This window comes from Diadema antillarum, unplaced genomic scaffold, assembly GCF_040938485.1.
Source record: "Diadema antillarum isolate AM-2024a unplaced genomic scaffold, OU_Dant_1.0 seq00000975_RagTag, whole genome shotgun sequence".
Classification (NCBI taxonomy): Eukaryota; Metazoa; Echinodermata; class Echinoidea; order Diadematoida; family Diadematidae; genus Diadema; species Diadema antillarum.
The window spans coordinates 328,946-342,500 of NW_027271817.1; the positions used below are offsets into that span (position 1 = coordinate 328,946).

Below are 13,555 nucleotides of genomic sequence, written 5' to 3' on the forward strand. Positions count from 1 at the left end.
ACAAATCACCTCAACGATAGGAATGGTAATACATACACAAGGTGCTCTTAATGTCAGATTTATGTCATAACAAAGTCCGAACGCCAAACTCTCTGGACCTATAAATAACTCAAATGCAAAGTAATGATTCAGCTTTTATCATTGTGTTGATAAGAGTTATGTATGTTTATGCAAAGTTGCAAGAAAGTGTTTCATGTTTTCATGTAAGATATTTGTTTTAGAGTGCTTAGAAGAAGAGGAAACGACTGCTATGCTAATTGGAGAGGTTCAAATAAGCAGGTCGACATTGCGTTATTGTTTATGTTTCTAATTGTAAGGGATGAGGAATTTTAGTGTCCGGTCTTGGTCATTTCATTGTGTATAAGAAGCCATGCCCTAGTCTAGGGACTGACTAGTCTTAGGGAGGGGCTGTGTAATGAAATGAGTATAGAGCACTGGAAGTAGGTGTCTCTGGTAAGTGTAGTAGGACGTAGGTGGCGTGCGGTGACCCCATGACCCAAGGGCAGAGTGGGGGGCATGGGTCGCACGTGGGTATAATCTCACTCAGGCTGTGGGAGGGAGAAGCTCTTAGCTGATTCTCTACAGAGGCCAACATGGTCCGTGGTGTGTCTCCCTTTCTTTGTGGTGTATTGCATACAAGGCGCTGTGTATCGGCTCTTTCTTGCAGTGATCAGTTATGCACCGTGGCCGACAAACTCTCCGGATTGGCGAGTACAGTAATAAAGTTTCTTCTTTGCACGCACTTATTGTCGCTTGTGAATTAATGATGTGTACTCGGCGTGATATGCAAATGTGGTCTGACCCCTGTGAGCTTGAGTGAAGTGTCTGCGAATATAAACCCCCAAAAAATCCCACACATGAACTGGAGATATCAGGTTGTATTACAATATTGATGTAAACTTATACATTCAATCCAAGCTCAGAGAAAATGTGAATTTTGCATGACATGTAAAATATAGCAATGTGATATTGAAATAATATGCTCACGTTGCACAAGTTTTTAGCTCATCTGATTACCACTGCCACTGCTTAAGTTGAACTTGAGGCCAAGGCCATATATAAGTGAAGACATTCCTGAAATTGGAAGCTTGAGGCAAGCTGATGGTGAGTTTGTAGTAGACACTGCATTGGGTTTGAGCAGGCAAATAAGTTTTTTAACCTAGCTTGGCCTTTATTAAATACGTCTCATCCCTACATCCACCTCTGGAATAAGTGCTGCATATCACTCTTCCCCTTAAAAGCGTAAAGTTTGCCCTGGTTTTACAACAGATATTTCGTTCTCTGAGAAACAAAAAACAACTTTAATATATCTGGGTCGCTTGGATGTATGAGGACTTCCTCCAACAACACAGGTATTTGGCACTATCATCACATAATTTTGCAACTGACGCAGCATTTAAAAAGATACTGACTACTCCGTACCGAAGTGCTAGTGTACAACTGCATACAGCGCATCCATAGCGATAATGCCACATAACTGCACTTTTGGTACCTTTTGTCTCGGCAGGTCACATATATAACATTGCATATTGAAGGCTTCACTTTGAAGTGAAACTGTCATCCTTTACTTCAAATGACCATAGACCACATAAGAGATGATTCCAGTGTCCATGCTTACTGTGGAAAGCTAATTTCACACACTGTGTCATCTGTCCCCAATCTCTTCAGCTTGGTCTGCTAGTGAAGGCAAGCTCTGGTCAGCTGACTCTGATTCTCCATCAGAGGGCGCTACATAGATTGTTACTCTCCTCCTTGGATTGTTCACTTCCAAGTCGATCCTTTGCACACTCCAGCTGAAGAGAAAGTGGAGAAAATGTTAAGAGAGAGAAATCTTGAAAAAAAGTATGATTGATTATTCATACACAAAGGTCTACGAATATTTAAGTTTGTGTTTAGTGGCTACTAGGACACACATTGCTCTATAAGAAGACACTATTAAAGATAATATAAAGTTTTGATACCTCAAAAGTTTCCCTGAATTTCCTTGTCTTAGTTTGTGTTTCAGGTTAAAGTACCTTTCATATAACTAACACTGTGAGACTTACTCGCCCCAAAGTGCTCTCATGTCTTAGTAATCATGCAATAATGGTTTCTTACAATACGTGCATATTGATTCTCGCAGTACCGCGTCGAGTCAAACTAACGGCTCGTTTGAATTTTTCAGAGCCCGCTCTGCTCTGGTACGAAACCATTATTGCATGATTACTAAGCCATGAGAGCACTTTGGGGCGAGTAAGTCTCACAGTGTTAGTTATATGAAAGGTATATGAAGTAATTTTTCAAGCCCTGCTGAGTTAGTTAAAATTTTGTGTGCTTTCAATTCTTTGGAGTCAAAATCTTTACATCATGGTACATAAAAACTGTATGACAAGCAAACTCATTTGGGTGCTCTTACTTTTGCATTAGTTTCTGGTCATGCGACATGCGTGAAAATTTCCACTTTTACAGGACACACATTATGGAACTTAAAACAAACAATGGAGCTTTGAACATCTTTATGCTGTTATCTGTATTGCCACAAAGAAAGATAAATGATATTCAAAATCTGACGAAAAAAATCCTGACTGATGGATTTCAGATACAAAGAATTTTGACTCACTCATCCTGCATACTGGCTCTGGAGGACCATGTGTAGAGAGTTCCTTGTCGGACAGCTCCTCTTACTGGGATGGCTAGCTGTAGCAGTAGAAAGCAAGATCAACCCAGAGCGCAAGATTGCATTATTTCATCAGTAATACGGGTGCTTTCTTTCATGATCTAAATGACACTCCTGGTTTAGCTTAGAAACATGGGTCATAATTTCCAAAAGGGATACTGTATACACTGCATGTGACTGTTATATGGGATAAAATTCAAGCATTCCATGTACATACTCAGTATACAATGTATTGCTGTTAAATCTTGAACATTAACATCCACAGACTTTTTTTTGAACATACAAACATACTTAGATGGAAACATTCATGACAGTCATTATAGGTAGAGTTTCATATATGCTATGTCAACTCCCTCAAAGATACTAAAACTTATCAATTTGGAATTTACTTGGCTTTTATTTTGCTGAATCACCAGGTTTTTTTGTGAACCATAACACTTACATTTGCTTGAAGAGCAGCAATGCCATTGAATCTATTTCCAAGGTCAACAAACTTTGTCTTGATAGGAAGGCCCAGGACTTCTGTTGCCCCATTGTGTTGACGGACGATCTCTAATGTCTTGGAGTAATATGAGCCAGATGCAACATTGTCTGTAGCAAAACACAAAAATGAAAATGAATCAGAAAATTGCCTCTATTATACACATCTTTTCACACAAAAAAGGCATGGTACTCTGAAATAGATATATAAATATTGTAAAATGGACAACCAAGGCAATGCAGTTTGTAATTCAGAAATATCTTAGTATGGCATAACTTAAAGATAATATAGAGTTTTGGTACCTCAAGTTTCCCTGAGTTTCCTTGTCTTAGTTTGTGTTTCAGGTTAAAGTACCTTTCATATAACTAACACTGTGAGACTTACTCGCCCCAAAGTGCTCTCATGTCTTAGTAATCATGCAATAATGGTTTCGTACAATACGTGTATATTGATTGTCGCGGTACCGCGTCGAGTCAAACTAATGGCTCGTTCTAATTTTTCAGAGCCCACTCTGCTCTGATACGAAACCATTATTGCATGATCACTAAGCCATGAGAGCACTTTGGGGCGAGTAAGTCTCACAGTGTTAGTTATATGAAAGGTACTTTAACCTGAAACACAAACTAAGACAAGGAAACTCCGGGAAACTTTTGAGGTACCCAAACTTTATATTATCTTTAAGGGAAAGCATGTGCTTCTTAATTTGAATCTACTGGAGAAAAACAGCTGCACCAAGTGTCTTTGATAGCAAGGTAATCACAATTCACAAGTTCAGTTACTCACACCCGACAAGGATTGTGGTAGAAATCACACAAGAAAAGACTCTCTATTGGGCAATATCAAAATCTACACAATGAATCATCAATTTCATTCCTTGGTATATTACCAAATGTATAGAAAATAAAATCAACTACAAAATAGGAAACCTTTAGTTCCTAATGACAGGCCAAGCAGTAAATCAATAACAACAATATCACTTTTAATCTCTGTAACTTTGCTCTAGAAATGTTGGGTCTTTTTTTTTTTTTTTTTTTTTTTTTTGTACGGTAAAATTTTGTTGGCAATTAAAGACTTTTTACTGGCATGGCCACTATATCACACTATAATATTTGTATTCAGCAAGAAAACTGTGTGAAAATTACTCTTGAGACAATAACAGAGGATCTTGTTATAAGACCCTCGTGTCATGGCTGAGTGGATAAGAGCGCTCGTCAGTGAACGACATGAGCGTGGTATGGTTCGTGAGCGTATGAGCCATGCCAAGCCCGACAAGTTTGCCTTTCAGCAGGCACTTTGTCCACATTGCTGCTCTCCACCCAGGAGTATGAATTGGTACCCAGTAGGATGAGAAAGCTTATGTTGATTGATCAGCATGTGCGCACCTGTAAAATGGCGACTGGATGGAATGCTCCCCAGGGAGTGGAGAGTGAGCACTGTTAGTGCTGGTTGGAAACAATGTATCCACTGACAAGGGTAATAATAGGATGTAAAGTGCATTGAGATATTCATGTAACAAGTGTGAAATGAGCTATATCAAATCAAGCAATTATTATCATTATTGAAAGAAAGATATTATTCAGAGGGGTGAAGGCTCAGGTTTGAGTTTCTTCAGTTTGTCTCCCTCTACAAATGAAAATTTGTTAAGATCGCAACTGCCGATCTATAAATTAACAAACATGTCGTTAAGTTGTCCGCCTTGGACTACTTAACAAAACAATGTCGGAATTTCGGAGCTTCGGTATTTGTTCCATGTTCATCGTGTCACTGCCGGCAACCAGGGACAGCCTGGTGGTAGTGTCGCTGCCCGGAAAGCAGTAGATGACAGGTTTGAGTCCCACTGGTTCTTTTTCCGACATGTTTGTTAATTTATAGATCAGCAGTTGCGATCCTAACAAATTTTCCTTTGTAGAGGGAGACAAACTGAAGAAACTCAAACCTGATTATCATTATTATTATTTGAGGGACTGCCAGGATATGGTTTTACCTTGTATTCTCTTGTAGAAGTAGGCTGCTCCTCCAAGTGAGATTATCCCTCCAACAGCTGCAATCTGCTTGAGGGCAGCTGTACTTACAGGCATTGTACTTCTTAATGTGTGATGCCTGAGGGTGTGATTAAAGAAAAATGGAATATTTTCAATCAATAAAAGAAGTTTCTTTTCAACCAATTCAATCTTGAGTTTATAAATTCAAGACATCCATTTAATATTCAAACACTAAGATTTTTTCTGCAATATATCTTAAAAAACAACTGAATGACAAAAGTGGGAACGTATCAGATTGTGTGTTGATACTGGTGATGACTGTACATATTCCTGTGCAGTATTAACCAATTACACTACACAGTACATGCTTTCTGTGACAAATACAGGAATGTGTACAGACTTATTTGCTTCATGTTACCACAGGCTGCCATCAAGAAGACAGCTTTCTGAAATTGTAGAATTGAGAACTGATGATTAGTGGGTTAAGGCAAAGTCATGTTACTAGCTAGACCAACTATCTATCCACGAGTGTCAGTAATTGCCATGTGTGGCATTGCAGAGTACCCTACTTTACACAGTTGTACCTTACTGTGGGAGCTGAATGCAAGAAGCATCGGGGCTGGTCGCAGTTTAATAGCTAGCTGTCAGCCTTCTCTGCTCTGCTCTTAATGTATACGACAGAGTGATGAAATCAAAACCATTTCATGGTGTGCTAATTCCACTGCACTGCTTCCCTTCAGTGGTAATAAAAACACGGTGAAAAATCAAATCAAATAATAATAATAATAGGCCTACTACTACTACTAATAATAATAATAATAACAATAATAAAATAGAATATAAAGACGTCTTGTTCTTTCAGTATCATTTTCATGTCTGAACATTCTGTCGAAGTTCTTATTGTTGATTTGATTGGCTTACAAATGAGTGACCATAATAACAATATTTCAAGAGCAAAGATTCCTACTCTTTTAATGTGCCACATTCGCACGTACGACTCAGTCGACTGCATGCCAAGTGCGCATATTCTGCTCAAATACAGAAACCCACCCACACCGATCAATATAATTTAAATTGCTAAATGACACAGTACAATGAAAGCATTTCTCGCAAGTCCATCCCAGTCACATGTAGCTTGCATTTTGTGTGGTGATGTACTATGAAGTAGTGGTCCCTCCTAAACTTGAGAGTATTAAAATTCCAAATTTCTGACACTGTTTTGTGTATATATTCAAGTCATAATAATAATGTACAATAATGTATTGCTACTGTACAATAATGTGTAGCTATACAATGTACATGTATAGCTACTGGCACTGCACTGGTCAATTGAAAACAATCATAATATGTAGATTTGTCATACAATTTGTACATGTAAATCTACATCAAAACAAAGCTTGGCATTTTCTCAACAAACTTTGCTCACAGCATGTCCAGGGTAACCATGGTAACACTGTCAATAGTCCAACCAGATGCTGTTCAAAGCACAGATTATAACAATACAGTGACTGGGCTGTGGCCTGTAATAGTAAAACACTGTCAACAGGAATGTATCAAACTTCAAAGTAACATAGATTTGAAAAACAGAACATTTTCCCAAAGCATGACTATATGTTGTTGTCTTAACAAAATGATCAGGGATGATCATTTTTTCCGGCAGCGTATTGATCCAGACAGAGCCAGATGATGTGGCACACACCCAACAGATGAGTAGAGGGCGCTTCGTGTGGATGGACTTTTACTGCCTTGTCGCAGGATTTTAACTTTCAAATCTGTTAAAATTTAGTTTTTAGAATTGTCATCGCAGATTTCCATCAAGTGATTTCTGCTTTTTAAAGCTTTTTTAGCATTACTGCGTATTTATTTTCGTTGTTCAACGTGTGATCTGGCTGAATTTTTATCCTCAATTTTTGCTCTGGCCCGCCTGGTCAGTAACACAAATCCCATACGGAGCATCGTGTTGCGCCACCGCTGAGTCGCCGATACTTGCCCATCAAAGTTAGCCCAGATTGATGCTCTGTACATACTCTGTACATACTTCGCCCACGAAGCCAGAAGATCTTCTCAGCGTGAATTATAGTTCTTGCCTTCACTCCACGCCACTTTGTGTGTATTTTTAGCTTATTCACCAGATACCTGTGTCTTTTGCGTTCTACTTTTGATGTATTTTAATGTTCTGGCCCATCATCATCACCATTTTGGATCGTTTTGATTTGTGCTCCGCCATTTTGGATCGCCATTTTGTTAGCGTGTATTTCCGCCATCTTTGACCACCATTTTGTCAACGGTGGGGTCACTCTACCTCCTGTTTTCCATTGCGGTACTCCTCAAGCTCATATCGACACTTCGGGTTATCACCTTGAACCCACCTCTGATGTGTTTTGGCCACTGATTTCCTTATATCTAACATGGGAAACATGCACAAGTCTGAGTTCCAACAGCGCACCAATTTCAATGCAGCTGTCACACTTTTTGTACTTGCCAGAGTACTAGGGGGACTGTTGAATACCCATCCTGGGAATGAGGGATTGCAAACTGTAAGTACATCCATTCCTCATACTTCCTTTTTGAGAGACAAATCATCGTGCCTGAATGGCTCTGTTGCTATTGGAGCATACTGCGATCCTACTGATCAATTTACCGGTACCGGCTCTGTTTTCGTAAATTATGCCCTGTATGTACCCAGAGTCGATACAAGCTCTTTGTTTGCAAGGTACATGTATGACCCAATCTGGAATTCGAGGTTGTCTAACAGAAACAAATTCCTGGACAACATTGTAACACTATATCATTCACCCGCAAGAGAGAAAGGACATATCCTACATCACCTCCAACCAAATCGAACCGTTGTAATGGGCCTGATCATGTGTTCAGGTGATGTTCAAATGAATCCTGGCCCTGTCCACAAACCCAGGCGCACTGAACCATGTCCCCTTTGTAGCAAATTAGTATTCAGCAAAAATAAACTCAAATGTGAAGATTGTCAAGGATCTTTTCACCTCAGCTGTGCCGGAAAAACCCTCAAACAGGTCCAAACCTTAGCTGCAAATTCTACACCATGGTATTGTTCTAGTTGCTGTGCACCTTGCAGTGTGTGTGATGGTGACGTCTTGAGAGATCATCATGCAGTTCAATGCGACAGCTGTGATAAGTGGCTACACACAGCATGCTGTAACATTGACTCCGATACGTATTTTTCACTTATGAATAGCTCTTGCAACTGGATTTGTCCTCAATGTGAAAATCTGTCCTTTTCTGGCTCATTCTTCAGCGTAGATCTAAACATCTCGTCTGAAAATCCCTTTGATGTTTTGAACTCCATAGACACTTCTCAGCCAACTTCGCCAAAAGATGTCTCATCTAAAATGCCAAATCGAAATTTCACTAATTCTATTAAGACAAAGCGCCCAATGAATAAGAAGGACGACTTCAAGATACTTCTTACAAATTGTCAAAGTGTCAGATCTAAAGCCGGAGACATTGAGGTGCTCGTAGACTCTGTCAAACCCGATATCCTGTGTGGAACCGAGTCATGGTTAAACCCCAGCATCAACAGTAGTGAGATTTTTCCTGATCATTTCGATGTACACAGGAAAGACAGGACCCCACCGAAAATTGGAGGGGGGGTTTTCCAGGCTGTCAAACTGGACCTGGCTACTTCTCATTGCAGTGAATATAACTCAGATTGTGAGATTCTCTGGACTGAAACCAAAATTAAAGGCTGTAGGCCACTGCTCGTTGGAGTTTTTTACCGTCCACCCAACGATAAAGGTGAAGCAATTGAGCACCTTGTGGAATCACTCACCAGAATAGGGCACAAAATTAACTCACATAATGTTATACTCACTGGGGACTTCAACTTGCCAAATATCTCATGGTCTGATCACAGTGTTGAGAGTGGCAGTAACACTGGAGTTGCCGGTAAACTGATCTCCCTAGCTGAGGAATTTGGATTGTATCAACATGTTAGTTCTGCCACGAGAAGATATGGAAAAACTGAGAGTATACTTGATTTGGTCTTCACAAACAATCCTGAAATTGTACAGAAGGTCACATGTAGGGAAGGAATTTCCGACCACGATGCTGTTGTAATCGATGTCAGAATCACTCCCTTCAGAAAACGTCCAACCAAAAGGAAAATATTTCTACGAAACAAAGCTGATGTAGAGGGTACCAAGCAATCACTCCATGAATTTGCTGAATATTATCGTAACAACTGTCTTGATTATGATGTGAACAGAAAATGGGAAGAGATTAAATCAAACATTCTCTCAATAATGGAACGCCATGTGCCACATAAATTGTCTTCATCCCGCTTCAACCTACCTTGGTTCGACAGAACCCTGCGTCGTATGGTCAAGAAAAAACAACGTTTGTACAATAAAGCTAGAAAATCGGAAAAACCAGCCGATTGGGAAATTTTCAGATCTTTTAGGAAATCCACCCACAAACTCATTAGGAAATCGCGGTCTTCCTACATCAGGAACACCTTAGGGTCTGCCCTGCTTGAAGAACCCAAACGTTTTTGGTCTTTTATCAAACGCCTTAATCAAGAAAGCTTTGGGGTCGCTGATCTTGATTTTGAGGGAAAGATAGTCAGCGAAGATCACCTAAAAGCCAATATACTTAGTGATCAATTTCAAAGTGTTTTCACGGTTGAACCTGACGGTAACGTCCCCTTGCTTGGCGACAGTCCACACAAACAGATTGATCATCTTACTATTACTGAAGATGGAGTACTTAAATTACTCAAAGGTCTGAACTCTAACAAATCTCCTGGCCCAGACGGCATACCTTCATGGTTCCTGAAAATTGGCGCCCAACAGTTAGCTATGCCACTACAAGACCTCTTCCAGTCATCGATCAACTCCGGCATTGTCCCACAGGGATGGAAGGAGGCCAATATCGCTGCTGTCTTTAAAAAGGGCAACAGAAGATGTCCTGCTAATTACCGTCCCATCTCACTTACATCGGTAGTGTGCAAAGTTATGGAACACATTATCCATAGTCACGTGATGAAACACCTTGAATCCCATAATATCCTCTCGGACGACCAACATGGCTTCAGGGCCAAGAGATCAACTGAAACCCAACTCATCTTAACCATACATGATATCAGCCATGAATTGAATAAAAACAACTTGGTTGATGCGGCACTGTTAGACTTCACCAAAGCCTTTGATAAGGTTCCACACCGCCGACTCATCTCTAAATTGAAATATTATGGACTTGACGGTGAGATATCCACGTGGGTCCGGAATTTTCTCACCAATCGCACCCAACGAGTTATCCTGAACGGTCATTCCTCTTCATCTGCGAGCGTCACCTCAGGTGTACCTCAAGGCACAGTCACTGGTCCTTTATGGTTCCTGTTATATATAAACGACTTACCAAAAGCTGTTTCTTCTAAAGCCAGACTATTTGCTGACGATTGTCTGCTTTACTCATCCATCTCACCTTCCCAAGATGTCGGTATTCTTCAGGATGACCTAAAATCACTGGAAAACTGGCAGGACACCTGGCTTATGAACTTCAACCCATCTAAATGTTGTACTATTACTTTTGGCAAGAGAAATCCACCCCACAACATATATCAATTTTGTAATTCCGAATTGAAGAGTGTTTCGTCCCACCCCTATCTGGGCATCACCTTATCCAACACCTTAAACTGGAACCCCCATGTTCAGCAAGTTCTTAAGAAAGCCCAAAATGTGCAGAATGTCATCCGCAGAAACCTATGGAACTGTGATACGAAAGTGAAATCTGCTACATATCTGGCCCTAGTGAGACCCATACTTGAATACGCATCCTCCGTCTGGGACCCTACCACTAAACACTCCATTAATTCTCTCGAGCGAATCCAACGGCAGGCAGCCAGATTCTGCACGAACACCTAGACCATCTATACCAGGGAAGAGGGATCTGTTACAAGGGCATTATCCGAGTTGGGCTGGGAATCGCTCCAGACAAGGAGAAAGCATCAGAGGCTTTGCATGTTGTACAAAATGAAAAACGGTTTAGTCAACGTCCCCCTATATAATTATGTTCAACCCAACGCACGTGACACCAGAGGCAATAATCAAAAATTTATTCAACAACGACACAGAGCTACAGTTTTCCGGGATTCCTTCTTCATAACGACTGTTAAAGACTGGAACCAACTCCCCAACGCAGTGGTTCAATGCCCATCATTGTCCCTGTTCAAGCAAAATTTGATGCAATTTCAATAGTCGCGCTCTATCCACACGTAGTGCTTCTCTACAAGTTAGCGTGGATGTGTCTTCCCGGACATTTTGCTGACTAAACCATACAGATAACAGGGGCGAGGGGAGTCTTCCACCTCAGCACATACAAAAATTTAGTTACACCCGATTATGAAAGGTGTCCGTGCCTGACTGTGCAGCTGTGAGGTGGTGACGGCCGATGGCCTGGTCTGTGCAGTAGAAGAAAGGAAAAATGTAACAGCACCAAAAATGCATCTGTTATGTTGTGCTGGTCATTGATTATTTGACAAAAGGCAATTGTGCACTTTACGGCCCTATATTATCGGTGCGAGATTTTACCCTAATCGAGCTGTGTGACAAGAACATATGGTCCATGGGTGTGCAAATGTAATACCAACTAGAAATATCTACCGCTAACTGTTTAATACTCACAAAACGTTCAGAACTCCCTTGATGCCGACGTGTGTACCTGTGTACATACGCTGGTGTGTCGCTTCGCTGCTTTATGACTTCTCTGCGGATGAGAATCTCGAGCTCGACGGAGTTTGTGACTGTTTGTTTTTTCCTCGGGTGAGCTAACACCAGTTGCTGTAAAGCTGAACACCTAATACATAAAATATGAGAGGCTGTGCCCTAGACACAAACGGTACCCCTGAATCTTGACGAACGTCCAAGGATCACAACCCTGTTAGTGATTTCCAGGAGGATCTAGAGTCTTCTACACCACGGAGGGTGGTCTCTTCGATTGTATATTAACTCCGTGGGTTGAAGTTGGCCGGAACGCGTGTTGTAGAGATGCCCCGTAAATTGCCACGGTCGGCCAGAATTTTGTTGCCAATTTGGGACGCAAATAATAAATATAGGGATTATGGCACGTGCATTGTCTATGGAGGTAGCAAAACATAGTCAGCTAAATTCAGGCAATAAGGACAGAATTTATGAGCGCTAAGATCAGCAGAAGGGCTGGTTATGGAACGCTTGTAGGATAATAATTGCAATAATTGCATTATTATGGAATATCAGTACTGTGATGATACTGCATCTTTGTGTGTGTGTGTGTGTCTGTGCGTGTGTGTGTGCGTGCGTGTGTGTGTGTGCATGGTGTGTGTGTGTGTGTGTGTGGGGGGGGGGCATTCCAAACTTAAAGTGTTGTTGCTATACGGAGAGACGACTTTTTGAATGCATTTTTGAACTACAGTGTATGTATAAAAATAGTCACATATAAGTACATTGGCATTGGAAGAATGTGGATGTTTCATGGAGTTGGGAGAGGGCATTGTTGTCTTTGAATGTGTCTCATTTGCATACCGTCGTTGTCACCAACTTTCCTGGAAGAAGAAGAAGAAGAAAAAAAGAAGGTTTCTGCTCTACGACCAGAACGACTGACTGTATTATATTGCTTTAGAACAATGTTTGTTTCATAATGGGGCTAGGGCCGGGGGAAATCTTCCTAGGCCCGTCAAACACCTTTTTTTTTTTCTTTTTTTTTCTTTTGAATGTGCACCATTCACCACCACATTAGCACACTTGTGCTGTAAATAAATGACATCTTTTTAATTTCCCACGTTTAAAAAAGAAGAAGAAGAAGAAGAAGAAGAAAGGATTGAAGAGACCTTGTTGGCATAGTACATGGCATACACTTTCGCCTTTTAATGTGCACAATTTCCACGGCAGTGTATATACTCATTATGTGTGTATTATATACATATATACACACATCATGAAAGAACAGAACTAAAGACAAGTATCATATATGCTGTAAATACCAACAGTTTATTGAAAGTACGCCCAAAATTTATGTTGTTTTATCTATTTGTTTTTAATGATATCTGACAAAGGATACGGAGCCCGAAAATTTGTGTTTCTTCGAGTTCACTTTTGGTATTGACACCATGATACATTTCTTGAGTTTTGTTCAACATTTTTATATTATCATTCCAACAAGAGGACTACGAATTCCTTAACACTAACACACACACACACACAAACACACACACACACTCTCTCTCTCTCTCTCTCTCTCTCTCTCTCTATATATATATATATATATATATGAAAAAGACACAACGCGACCCTCTGCAAAGATATCTTTAAAAATAGGGAATCAATCGAAATACAAATTCAGGATATAAAACTATAACACACTGTACAGAAAAAAAACCCATTCGAATTGTGCTAAACAATCAGACTCATGACATGCTTAACAACTTTT

General features: G+C 40.3%; 1 protein-coding gene across 1 annotated transcript in view; it reads right to left on the reverse strand.

Moving 5' to 3' along the window:
- Nucleotides 1–194: 194 nt before the first annotated feature.
- Nucleotides 195–13,555, reverse strand: part of LOC139742036 (cytochrome c oxidase assembly factor 1 homolog) — a 425,467-nt gene continuing 412,106 nt past the window's right edge. Inside the window, exons 2-5 of the mRNA XM_071652597.1 lie at nucleotides 5,122–5,237; nucleotides 3,099–3,247; nucleotides 2,600–2,676; nucleotides 195–1,793 (exon numbers count right to left, since the gene is read on the reverse strand). Of these exons, the coding sequence (XP_071508698.1) occupies nucleotides 1,646–1,793; nucleotides 2,600–2,676; nucleotides 3,099–3,247; nucleotides 5,122–5,215 (468 nt within the window). The 5' untranslated portion in view covers nucleotides 5,216–5,237 and the 3' untranslated portion in view covers nucleotides 195–1,645. The remainder of the gene's footprint in view (nucleotides 1,794–2,599; nucleotides 2,677–3,098; nucleotides 3,248–5,121; nucleotides 5,238–13,555) is intronic.